The sequence below is a fragment of the Diplotaxodon limnothrissa genome, linkage group LG4 (genome assembly GCF_057381915.1).
Source record: "Diplotaxodon limnothrissa isolate DT_005_m linkage group LG4, D_limnothrissa_male_GT1.1, whole genome shotgun sequence".
Classification (NCBI taxonomy): domain Eukaryota; kingdom Metazoa; phylum Chordata; class Actinopteri; order Cichliformes; family Cichlidae; genus Diplotaxodon; species Diplotaxodon limnothrissa.
In genome coordinates, this window is record NC_140599.1 from 15075698 (window position 1) to 15088512 (window position 12815).

Here is a 12815-nt window from a genome sequence, read left to right on the forward strand (position 1 = left end):
AAAGTGATGCTGCACTAAATAATGTTTACCTGATTGGTCACGTTTATGCTTTTATTGGCTGTTAAGAAGCTTTATTTTACCACTGTCCAAAAAAAAAAAGAATAAACCTAACATACTTTTTAAAATGTTCTTCTTGTTGTGAAGTGAGACACACACACACAGACGACACAAACCCGGGTTAATTGTTCTGAGCACACATATGTTTAATATTTAATACACAGAGATGGAGATCAATGCGAGAATTTCCATACTGAACAAAGAGGATGGGTTTCAGTGGAGATTTACACAACTCCCTGTACATACGATGACAACACGCCACTGTTCACCGTCCCATCAACAGCCAGGCAGAGAAATGAGAGAGATGAGATCTGGACTGAACCCTCGACACAGTGGAACTCCTTTTGTATGTGGACACAATCTGACCTTAGAGCCCCATCAGGACTCTTATGGAGGCGACTCATTGTGACATGTGAAGCAACATGTTTTAATCAGCAGCTGGGAGAACCCAGGCTTCTGCAGGGGGTTGGAAATTAAGTAATTTGACTTCCTATTTGTTCCGTGTATGCTCATCCTGACTTGAACGCCACACTTTTGTGTGAACTTTGACCTTAAACCGAGGCCTCAGCTTTCTGCTTCCTCGCACACCGTCTAAGAATATGTAGATGCATAAAGCAGAGTCCCTGATTGTTAATGGTCTGCCAGATGGCCGTTGGTAGGACTGATGTCTACATGCCGGTGTTGCCTTTCCTGCTGCTGCTGTTCTTTTTCCTTATTTTTGTGCATTTTGGGGCTTTGCTTTAAAATGAGGTGGAGTTTTCACTGATGATTAACTAAATGGAGGAAGATGAGGAATAACTCTGGGGCAGATGCAGGACAATTGAGGTAAATATAGGAAGAGATACAGTGTGCTTACAGGGTGAATATAAGGTTGATACAGAGAAGGGAGGTAGTTATGAGGCTGGGTTACAAAGCTCATGAATCATTACAATGCCCTGCGTGGGACAGAAACAGGATGGCAGGCAGGTTTCTAGGTTTTAAGGTCTGGGACAGGAGGGGGTATAATAGTTACAAGGGACGATACACGGCTTTAATGGTCGTTTTAGAGCCAAAGGGGGGACTTTTACATGACCGGGGGAAAATTACAAGGTTTGGGTGGCTGAAAGCTTCTGGGCAGGAGAAGAGATCTCGTTAAGGAGATGGGTGGATGCGTGAGGTGTTAAAGCAGATCTCAGGTGTCACTCGGGTACATAAGACACCTGCCAGACGATGATGTGGCTCCGCTCAGCTTTGCACAAAGTAGGTTTGTTCTGCGAAGCCCCACCACCACCATTTTCTCCTTCCTCCGTCTCATCATCCTCTCCATCGCCTGAGAAGAAAGAAAAAACAAAGCAGAGCCATGAAAACATGAAAGCAAACTTTGTGCTCAAATAGTTACAAGCATTTTGTGTACTTTTTGAAACTGTTTCATTCATCATAATTTGATGTGATACTATTGTACTTTTCATGAGTCTAAATACACTCACGTTGCTCTTTCAGACAGCTAATCAGCTTTGCTGTTCAAGCAAAAACAAAGACCGTCTGCTGTTATTTACACTTAACCAACTTACCTGGATGCTGTGGTAAAGAAGCAGGCATGAGAAAGTACATAACTATGCTGGTGACATGGATTATAAAAGGCATGTCCTATTCCAGTAGGTTTCTTTAACCTTTAATTAACTAATTACTCATTACTTGCTAATGAACCATCCAAGTCCAAGACCATTACAGGACCAAACGGAAAAAGTTCCAACTTCTCAAATTAAAAAACCATGGCTGCTAGGGGTGAGTGGTTCAATCCAGGTATCAGAAACACAAGTACCAATGCTTTTATTGGTATTGGACCGATACTAGTGCCACAGGATCGATAATTTAGTTTGTGAAAATGGAAAAAAACATAAAACGTGTGTTTTGTTGTGTTAATTATTACTGTGGAAAGTAAAAACCACAGTGATTTATTAGCCCTCTCCTACATAAGCTGGCTTTAAAAGTTGTACCTTTATTAGTGTTGGGTACTTACCTTACAATATAAAGTGCCTTGAGGAAACTGTTGTTGTGATTTGGTGCTAAGTAAATAAAACTGAATTGAACTGAATAAGTTAAAAGTATGAATATCGGTATTAGTATCGGCAATACTGTATTTACTCGATATCAGATCGATACCAAAATATGCAGTATCGGATATACGCACTGGTTTCAGGACAGGTTTGAATGCTCACCTATGCGGAAGTCGATGTAACCCTCGCCTCCACTCAGCACCAACACGTTCTGAACACTCTGCGCCTCCGTCTCTGTGGGAGCGGTGGAGCCCTGTCCTTCTGATGGACTGTCCAACACACTGCCATTTAGGGTAGCCAGGACATTGCCTGTCACCAAAAGAAAAAGAAAAACAGGAAAGAAAGATGTTACTGAAAATGACATTTACGTATTGAAAGTGTCACTGATGACACCTTCACAAAGTAACAAAACACAATCTTTCTTTAACGTCAGATTAATATATCAGAAAGGTTTGGAAAGAAGCAGAGCTTAGATAATAAATAGTCACTAACATTTTGGGAGCGATGGAACAGTATTATCACAGATTTGTGATGTCTACATATGTGTCTTTTAACATTTAAGGCAAGACGTGTAAATTTAAACATGCCTATTAGTGCACAGTCCATTTAAAATTCAGAATTAAAGGGAGCAGAGATTCAGGCAGAGATTCAGGCCTACCCGGCACAGAGACGAAGAACTTGACAGCATCACGGTGTCCATGGAAACAGAGTTGGGCCTGTGCCATTGAGCAGTAGGGGATGAAGCTGCCGCTGCTCTTCTCAGAGCCATCGTCGCCGTACACATGGATCACCCCGCCAGAAGATGTAGGTGACACCTTATTGGCTGATAGAGAGAGCGTAAAGGGTAAGAGTACACGAGTAACACGTGTTTGTGAACAAATCACATTCGGTAGCATGACATCATCAAATAAAAATTAATTTTCCACAGATCAACTGAAAACAAAGGATTTTTGAAAAAAAAATCTCAGCTCGCTAAAAGACGCCCGCTGCATGCAATGGATTTGTTACGCATAAAAATAAACAAATCATAGACATGCAAAACAAATCCCAAGTAAAAAGCTGCTTTTAAAGTTCAGCAAACTGTGAAATCCTTGCACACAGTGTACTCTGTGACCTTCAGCTAAACTGTTGCACTGCTCAAAGAGCTGGACACGTACCCAGAACAAGCACATAGCAGACAAAGTTTAACAGCAAGTGACATGTTGTATCAGGAGACACGGAGGCTCGACTGGGTGAAAAGGAGGTTAGGAGCGCTCCCACTTACCCCTCAAACCCAGGAGCTGTCCTCGGTGAAGGACCACCGCTACGGGAGGCGGAGGAGAGTGGAGGGAGAGCGGGAGAAAGAGCACAGCAACAGTAACAGTTACGACGGAGAGTTTGTGAAAGGGGTGAAACCACAGAGGGAAGCAAAGAAAAACAGAAGGTGGAGAAAGTTGGGGAGCTGATGGGGAGAAGAAGAAGGAAACTAAAGAGACTGATAGAGAGTGCTGCGGTAGCGGAGAGTGTTTGTGTGGACAAATGAGCCAAATTCGGCCACCTAATGAATTTCCTTTACGGAGGACATTTGACAAGATTGGGTTCATGTTAAGTTTACTGTAGTCCTACCTGCTGAGCTTCAGATTCAGCACACATTCAGTTTGTTTGTCTTCGTTCACTGTCATCTAAATTTCATTTACACTCTTTTTTCCTCTGTCTTTTGCGTAACCTCTGTGCTGCTCCAGTCCTGCCTGTTTATTACAAAAAGAACTAGCTGAGACCAGAAACTGCATTTCCTCTAGGAGCCACTTACCACCAATCGTAGCAGCATGATTGAAAAGGACACAGATTGTGGAGCGCATGCAAGTCAGACTTTAGGAATTCTGCTACTTAAAATCATCATCTCACGAGGCTGTCCTTAACTTAAAACTTGCAAAATCAATTTCATTATAAAGTAAATAAAGTATATTTTGATGATTATGATCATGGTGTTATGTGTGATTGATTGGGAAGTGTCCCTTTCTAATGGATTATTGAACTCATGTCTGTGTGGTTCAGATCATTGCAGAGGTTTTGGTGAGTTAAAGTCCTAGTGTTTAATTATCCAGTATGGGTGTCTGTGTTACACCATGGGGAAGCTGATAAATTAGGACTCCATCACTTCAACCTCATCAGGTTAAAAAAAAAAAAAAAAAAAAAAAACTTTAAAAGTTGAATTTTAAAAATGCAGTTTAAAAGCAGTGGGTGAGGTCACAGTGACTACATAAATATTTGATACTGCTTATAGCTGAGGGTGGAGCTGGTTTGCATGGAGATGCCTAACAAGTGCATTAAACATCTGCTTTGATAGCTTGGGCAGGGTTTCTTTGTAGTGAGTGTGGTTATTACCTCCCTTTGTGTTTATAATGGCTTGCTCCATGAGTAATATAAGTCAAGTTGTGCCCATTTGGTCAGTTTATAAGTTCTTCTTTTATTTTGTAAAGTGCTGTTGTGTTTTTGATTTACCTTTTAACATTTTGGAGGGTAAAATAAAGCCAACTTTATGAACTGTACACCTGTATCTGTATCCTTTGGGAGCCTGGTCCCGTGCATCAAATGTAACAAACATTTGCTGACAGGTTATCCAGATATTCTGCTGTGTAAACCACCTAAAACTTCAAGTATTTATGACAAATAATCACCTTTGATCCTTTAGGCACCAAAAAATAAAGAAAAAAGACTCATACTCTCTGTCAGTGGGATGGAGATGATGACACCGTTTCCAGTCCCGACCCAAAGACGATTTCCACCAATCAGAAGCGCTGTGATTCGCACAAAAGAGAATCCCAGCTTGCCGGTACCTACAAGACACAACCAGAGTGAGTGGGATGCTGCACAGATCGCATGCAACTCCAAAAGTGAAACGTCACACTTCACAAAATAAACTAAGATAAACTCACCCAGCATCTTGCTGACGTATGGCTCTATGTCTACATCCTGGAGGTGCTGGTGCGTGTGCGCATGATAGAGACGCAAGGTTGAATCCAGTCGGATCGACACCCAGACTCCATCACCGATCCAGGCTAGCTGCCGTACCTGACTCTCCCTCCGAGGGTGGGCATCGAAGGACTTCTGCCAAACAGAAAGGATTTAGTGGTGTTTATTATATTATTACAACTAAAAACAACACGTTTGCAGCACTGAAGCTGCAGACGTTTCTTCAGCACAGCGATGCGACAGCGGGCTCGTGCCTCACCTCTATCTGCATGCTCTTTGGCTGAATGACGTGGATCTTGTTCTTGTAGCCGCACCACACTTTATCGTGGACGACGGCCATGCAGCGGATGGAGTGATGAGGTCGGCCGAGGTCCATGAGGTGGTAGTTGGACAAATCCCACTGGCCATCTGATGACAGAAACACACACATTAGCTAAATGTGTTTCTGTGAGTTTTTGCACATCTCTGCTTCATTAAATGAGGTAAATAAAGGTACTGTCCCTGTAACTGTCCTCTGGAAACACTTTGAATCACAGCCTGTTAGACAACTGATGAATCTCAGACAAGAGATTTCTCAAGACCTGAGCTGCCGAGCTAACCTAGCTAACAATAATACTGTGGGTTGAGGCTATTTATTTATATAAAATCAATATATGGAAGAATTAATACAAAGGTAAATAAACATACATATAAATGAAATCATCCCTACATTCCTTTCTAATGTGCATTTTTGTGCCTTTTGTGTCATATTACTGGAGTCATTTATCGACTGCTTTCTCTATCTTTGATTTTGACTGTGCACGCACATTGAACTGGTGGCAACGCTCCAATTCCACCTGCAACCATAACTTCCCCTAACAGACTAACGTCTGGTGTCTCTGTTAAAGTTCGATTACCCTCCGATCTGTGGAATATCGCGAGTGTCCCATCGGCGAGGGCAACCAGCACGCGGCCTTTCACATGCCTGCAATTACAAGGATGGAGATCACTGGACAAACTGAAACTCATAAAAATAAAATCCTCGACTCTGCTTAAAACTATATATAAAAATAAGAGATGCATTGATGTCTTTTTCTTCTTCTTACACCAGACTGAGCACTGAGTCTTTAAGTTTGATGGAGTGGAGACACTTCTTCCAGTTTCCCACAGCTGAGTGGACATAAAGCCTGGAAGGAAAAACAGAATCAGGTTACTCCCGAGCTCACAGAAACTATAAGATGCACAAGATTTATGTGTGTTTTAGCTGGAAGGCACAAGGATAAGGATAAAGTAACTGTAAAGCTGTTATGTTTATCAAAAAGCATCCATCAAATGTTGATTTAAGCTTTAACTTACTCTAGTTGACTCTAATGACTCTAATGACTCAGGGTTAAAAATGCTGAAAAACGCCATAAACTGCTGTGATAGTGGACACTGTGAGGCTTCAGCAGACGTTGTGAGTGACTCACCAGCCATTCTGGGCCCCGAGCCACATGGTGGGGGCCACGCTGGTGTAGTTTTTGGTCTCATCACCTCCATCCTCTGACTCTGGAGGGTGTGATGTTTCCTCCTTGGACTGGCCTGAGCTCCTGTGTGGAAAATTCAGAGTTTCAGGTTCCAAACAGGGAAGTTGATCCACTTTTGATGGCATGCTTACAGTAACTGTTTCCTTCCCTTGTCTGATAACGTGCTATTTAATTTATCCTAGACAATCCTGAGGACTTGTCAGACTTTGACCTCCTACCTATCAGAGGCATCTGCTGGACGAGGCTGAGGATCAGTGAAGACGTGCTCAGTAAACGGTCCCGGAGGTCCAGATCTCATTTCTGTGTTGCTGGCCGTTGACTCGGGAACTTCTGTGGCCTCCGTGGCTTCCTCGGCTGATTGGGCTGGGTGAATCTTCCCATTCATCGGTGGAGCAATGGGAGCTAAAGCAAAATGACACTATGACATCCACACCTCTCACTTTCCTTAAAAGTACATGAGTGAAGGAGTATCTATCATGCGCCCACCTTGTCCTTTGTCCATAATTGGCGTATCTGTGCGAGAGGAACAGTTGCTACGTGCAACGCTGCAGTTGGTGGCGCAGCCGACTAGAGTGATGCCGGCCAACATGCCCTCCACGCTGCCGGTGTCCTCTCCTCCCCCTGCTCCACCTTCACCTGGATCCAACACGATCTCTCCGGCTGGATAGTCGTTCTCGCTGGCAGCTGTGCACAGGCACACACCCACAGACAGACACACAGACGCACTTTAACATATGAAAATGCAAGAAACCCAACATTTACCGCAAAGCAACAAGAAGTTGAAGGCAGTCACATGTTCGAACATCTAACAAAGCAGCACTTCCACTCTCACCTGGCACGCTGGAGATGCAGAGTACATGGGCATTGCAGACATTGAACTGGTCAACCAGTGAGCCGGGCTGGTTGGCATCGATGATGACCACCTTGCTGGCAGAGTGGGTGCTGGTGAGGATCCACACTCGACTGCTCATTGTGTCTGTTTCCTGGAGCTCCTTTGACTGAGGGAGCAAAGGAAAGAGGAGACAAAGATGACAAAGAGAAAGAGCACAGATGTCTTTAAATGATCACTGCTCCCTGATTATTGTGGAAAACGTGACGAGGAAATCTCACAGAAGTGAGATGTGGATAATGTGGACCTGCTGTTGTTAAACTACGTCTCAATACCTGACAACAAAAATGGCATCTTAGACACTTTCCTTCTCTACTCTGCACATTAGATAAACATGGAAAACCCAGCAGAAAATATCACTTCATTGCCGACCAGCTGCGTTACACATTTTCCTAGAGTAGCAACATGAAACAACAAGCTCTGGTTTAACTCTCGTAAAGACGACATGTGACGACCGCCCCTGGACCCTTAATGATAATTAGAACAGATTTGGATTCTTCAAATACAGCAGAGATGAAATATGATAGAAATCACTCAGTTACACCAAGTAGGTGTTCAAAGGGGGAAAGTCCTCTCCACCCCGAAGAGGAGGTGTGGCTTGTTTCCAAACAGCAGCACATGTGCCCATTGTCTCAGTGCTCTAAGAAGCCCTTAGGACAGGGATGTGAGTCGCATACACCACCCTTTTTTTAACTTATTGTAAAAAACACAAATATTTCTATAGCATGCGGTGAAAAAATAGGAACTTTTCTGTCATTTAACTGTTTTTGTATTACTTAAGTACTTATGGTCTCAGGTCTGTATCAGTAGAAAAAGATGTAAAACAGTTAAAAGACCCAAGTTAAATAGTTTTCCACATTTTCCAAAGCTGAGCAGTGGGCCAGATCTGAGGCTTTGAGATGCTTTTATTTCTTTTTGTTTCATAATCGATGGGTCAGTAAAGGAAGCACCGAAGCACCATTCATTAGTATTTGGATAACTCCGCCTGCTCCTACAATGGCTCCTGGACAGATCTTCACTTAATCCTTCTAAGCAGAATTAAATTTGCACACAGCCATGACTCGTGTATGCTATCTAGAATCGTTTTGAGCCGTTAAATGCATCTAAAGATTTTTTTTTAGACAAGAAGACAGGAAACGTGGCGAAAGACATCCAGTAAATGGCCTCACTGCACATTTGCACCCTTGTCTACTCGGTGAGTGAAACCAGCACCAGCAGAAGTATTTTTAGACATACTCTAATCGACTGAGGATAATTCTTGCACATATTAACTTATAGTGTTCTGCGTTAGCCAACATGAATGCCTGTTTTGAAAGCGAGCTGTAATCACCTTCCTCTTCTCGGGAGACGTGTGGTTCTTCTTCTTATCAGCTCCGTCCTCCTCAGCGTGCAGAGGGTCGGTGCTGCACGCTGGTGCTTTCTCTGATGTCTCCTGGCTGCTGACTCTCCATCCTGTCAAATCCACTCCTGCTGCACACCACAGCTACACACATGTGCACACACAGACACACAGGCATAATAAATACATATATACATATTATATTAATATATGTGTTTTCTAAAAGCAAGCAGATGCCTGCAATAGTGACCTTTTTAAAAATGATTTGGAGGCTTAATGTGGCTCCCGGTGCAAGAGTCATAATTTGGGTCTTATAATGTCGCCTTCAGATAGAATAATTATTTATAGCTAAATAACAGAGTTTAGCACAGAGACATTCAGCTCAAGTGCTTTATGATGACTCTGTGAGTGTGGGCTGATCATATTTGATTAGCAGTGACTGAACACCAGCTGTCACCAGATCCTCATGAAAATGTCGCTTGCAGTGAGATAGCAGAAAAGAAACACAAACAAATGTTTTCAGGGCAAAATAATCTGTATAGTCATGTGACTTTGGGTCATGAGCCAGGCTTTTGAGTGATGTGGAGTTCATGATGTGTTCTTTTGAGTCTTAGATGTCTATTATGTACAATATTATTTCCTAGTTCTGTTATATTCTTTCTTAGTTCTCGGTTCTTCCTTAGATGATGTCTGTTTAATGCTCATATGTCCTATTCTGAGTGTCAGTGTTTATGTTTCCTGTTTAGTTTTGCTAGTCTCTCATCTCCTTAGTTAGATTCTGTTCACCTGTGTTTTATTTCCCCCCGGCTGTTTCCGCTCTCTCTTTTACCTCGTGTGTATTTAAGTCCTCAGTTTTCCTCAGCTCTTTGTCGTGTCCTCCACCATAGCTGTGTGTCTCTCTGCCTTCTGTTCAACTCAAATACTTACCTAGTTTCTGAAGTTTTTTGTTATTCCTCTGAATGATCAGCATTAAAAGTTGATTTTAAGTTCACATTATGTCTCTGGAGTCCACTTTCTGCTTTTGCACAGCTAGACTTTGACATTTGAAGTTTTTTTCCCCCCAGTATTGATCATTACAAACGGTTAATTACGGGATACAACATGTCTCGAGATCTCCTTTACTGAAAAGTCTATTCTTGGTTTGTGTGACCTGTGTGCTTCATGGGCAAGTCACTAGAAAATAACTTTCCCCAAGAATGCCATCAACCTCCAGCAACCAACAATCATTGTTCCTTTACAAATGGTTGCCAGATGGTCACAGAGCAGTCTCAGGGCCCGTGTGACTGGGGTCTTATTCACCATGGTTGCCATATGTCCGAAATGGCAGGCAAGTTAATGTCACATGGTTAGTGGTAATAATTCTACAAAACCTAAACAAAAAGACATTTAACGACAGATCTGAGGTGTTTTTGTTTTTTCACAGAAAACCCTCATCCCTCCTGATTTTCTCCCACCTTCCTGTTGGGATCCTTCTCCACCAGAGGGCGACAGTAAACTGGGACGGGGACATTCTTCATGCGGTTATCCTCTTTCTCGTTGGTTGTCTAAAAGCACAGGTGGGAATTTGTCAGCAGAAAAGCAAAAGCAGTGAATTATCATCTGGTCTCCAGTTTTACTGGACACTGAAGAAAATGAAAACATTCCCAGTATGTGAATGTGCTGTAAACAGCACATACACAGCAAGCATTAAAGGAAAACTCCACTGCTTCTCTCCTATCTGCAACCCTGTAAAGCCTGAACCATGAAATAATTGCCAGACAATTTACATTTTTTAAAAATGGGAGGTTTTTTTTAACCTATAGAATTTTTTTTAAAAGATATGAAATATCAGTTTGCATACATGACTTTTAAGTTGTATAAATCTTGCTACATCTGGCATTTTTGTGCAATTTATTTCTCAAAGTTTGTTAAAAAAAATCACAATGATGATGTAGATGTCTAAAAAATCTAATGTATAAAATAAAACACTTGGCATTACAGGGGGCTAACACAATCTCAACTCCTTTTTCAGTTCCCTGTTTTTCCCAGGATGCCGCAGGGCTGTCCCCAGAGAGCGTGTGCATTATGCATGAGGTGAGACACATAATTTTAGGGTAAAAGCATTTTACCACTTAGTTAAAGCACCTTTATAAGGAGGTGAAATGACTGGCACAGTAAATATACACAGGTGCAAAACAGTGCAGCTCTCTAACCGAAGTATAATCTTTACACGGCTGCTAACATTTGTAGCTCTACTTGAAAAATCGTAATATATTGATAGAATTCTGTTAGCAAAAGGAGTAAAATGAGACATCTAAACATCTCGGGTTGACAAAACTCTGCCTAATGACTTGGTGACTGTGAGTATTTTTCCAAGTGGATTTTTCCTTTAAGATATTGAGATAATGCACAGGAGTAACATCCATATGTTAAGTAGGGCAGGTTGAGACAGACAGAGGTTAGAGGTTAAAAGGTTGCAACACCACTAGCAGAGGGAGAGGAGATCAGATGGAATAAACTCCACAGGAAGGCCTTCATCAAAGAGCAAGGTGTGTTACACATGTATGTTTTCGAAATACAGCCTTTTCTGATTTGCATCATGCTGAAAAACAAAACTATTCATGCATTTCCAGAGGAACAGTGAATGTACTGTACAGTGGCAACCTTTTCCTCACAGAATAGTCTTTTTGTTAAAAGCCTTCACTTGAAGTGCTCAAAATAAAAGTCTTCCTTAAGCATCTGCACGTCTTTCCTCTGCTATTAGCTGTCCGCTGCTGTCTAGGGGTCAGAGCTTTGGTTGGAAGGTTAAAAGGGAGAGGGAGCCATAAAGGCGCATGCTGGCACTCTGTCGGTCTCACTTGCCTGCTGCCTCTTCAGCGGGCTGTCCTGAGCGCTGTCCGTCTGACCACCAGTCTGTGGGAGACCAGAGTTAGAGCCACCTGCCTACCAGCACCTTCTGCACTCTGGCCTTCAAGCTGCACAGAGCCAACCTTAAAGTCCGCTGGCCGAAATTGAAAGCACGCTTCCATGCTGCGAGCTTAAAATCAAACACTGAGGGTTGTCGGCTCGTCTCCGTGCTGATCAGTTTTAAAATCAGCAAACCTCATAAAAGCCAGAACCCAGAATAAACGGATTCCTCTAACAATTATGTATATCCTGATACTCTCACTGGCCACTTTATTAGGTGCACCTGTTTCCACATGGCGGGATCTTTGTACATTTATGCATTTAGACAGACGAGCTGATCTGAGTGTTTCACAAATTGATGATCTACTGGGATTTTCCCACACAACCAACTCTAAGGTTTACAGAGTGTGGCCCTAAAAAGAGGAAATATCCAGTGATCAGATATTTTTCCATCATGTCAGTAAACAGGAAGTTTGTTAGCTAGTTCAGAGTCAGTCATGCTGTCCAGCATGTCAAGCAAATGCTCACTAAAGTACCAAATGCGTTTAAACCACAGCTGAAAATATTTCCAACCGTCTCGTTTACTTCTGTTGGGTAACTTTAAACAGCTCTGCATGCATTAGCAGACAAACTTCAAAAAGACCACATGTTCTCACTGGCTTTTGCGTACTTTTATTTCCTGTTTATACAAATGCCCCGCAGGGCCAACTAGTGATAATTTCACTTTGAAGCTTGGGTAAGCAAATTTAAAATCACTGAATGAAATCTTCTCTCACTGACAGTGTGCTGCAGAATAATGCTCAATGCCCTCAACTTTCACATATAAGAATTAGCATTAAAAAAAGAGGCATGTATAGTTTTAAATAAGATCCAGTAGCTGTTCAAAGGTTCAGAAATGACTTCATAGACTGTCTTGATGCATGCTCAGTCATCAGTCATCCAGGTAAGGATCCCAGAAAGTTGATTCTGTTCACACATCCAAGTGACAAAACGTTTCTCCGACTAAAGACGCTGCGTCCAGATGAACAGAATCAAACTTCTGGGACTTTGAATATTGGTTTTACTGAACTTTTAGTAGCAAACGTAATTGAGAACTACTAAGAAATTCATTCAAACCCAAGTAATTGGCACTCTCATTTAATATGGAGATA

At 42.2% G+C, this 12815-nt stretch overlaps 1 protein-coding gene across 3 annotated transcripts in view; it reads right to left on the reverse strand.

Annotated features, from left to right (window-relative positions):
* Window positions 1-1235: 1235 nt before the first annotated feature.
* The window catches only part of mapk8ip3 (mitogen-activated protein kinase 8 interacting protein 3), a 30332-nt gene continuing 18752 nt past the window's right edge, over window positions 1236-12815 (reverse strand). For 2 of the 3 annotated variants that reach the window (XM_085352281.1, XM_085352280.1), the window contains exons 19-34: window positions 11620-11670; window positions 10233-10322; window positions 8770-8922; window positions 7383-7548; window positions 7037-7234; window positions 6769-6952; window positions 6494-6613; window positions 6131-6211; window positions 5942-6009; window positions 5305-5453; window positions 5009-5180; window positions 4796-4909; window positions 3358-3396; window positions 2752-2916; window positions 2256-2402; window positions 1236-1366 (exon numbers count right to left, since the gene is read on the reverse strand). In XM_085352281.1, coding sequence (XP_085208407.1) covers window positions 1236-1366; window positions 2256-2402; window positions 2752-2916; window positions 3358-3396; window positions 4796-4909; window positions 5009-5180; window positions 5305-5453; window positions 5942-6009; window positions 6131-6211; window positions 6494-6613; window positions 6769-6952; window positions 7037-7234; window positions 7383-7548; window positions 8770-8922; window positions 10233-10322; window positions 11620-11670 — 2028 coding nt within the window. Of the gene's footprint in view, window positions 1367-2255; window positions 2403-2751; window positions 2917-3357; window positions 3397-4795; window positions 4910-5008; window positions 5181-5304; window positions 5454-5941; window positions 6010-6130; window positions 6212-6493; window positions 6614-6768; window positions 6953-7036; window positions 7235-7382; window positions 7549-8769; window positions 8923-10232; window positions 10323-11619; window positions 11671-11778; window positions 11788-12815 lie in introns of all 3 variants that reach the window. The other variant, XM_085352282.1, reaches the window with a different exon arrangement.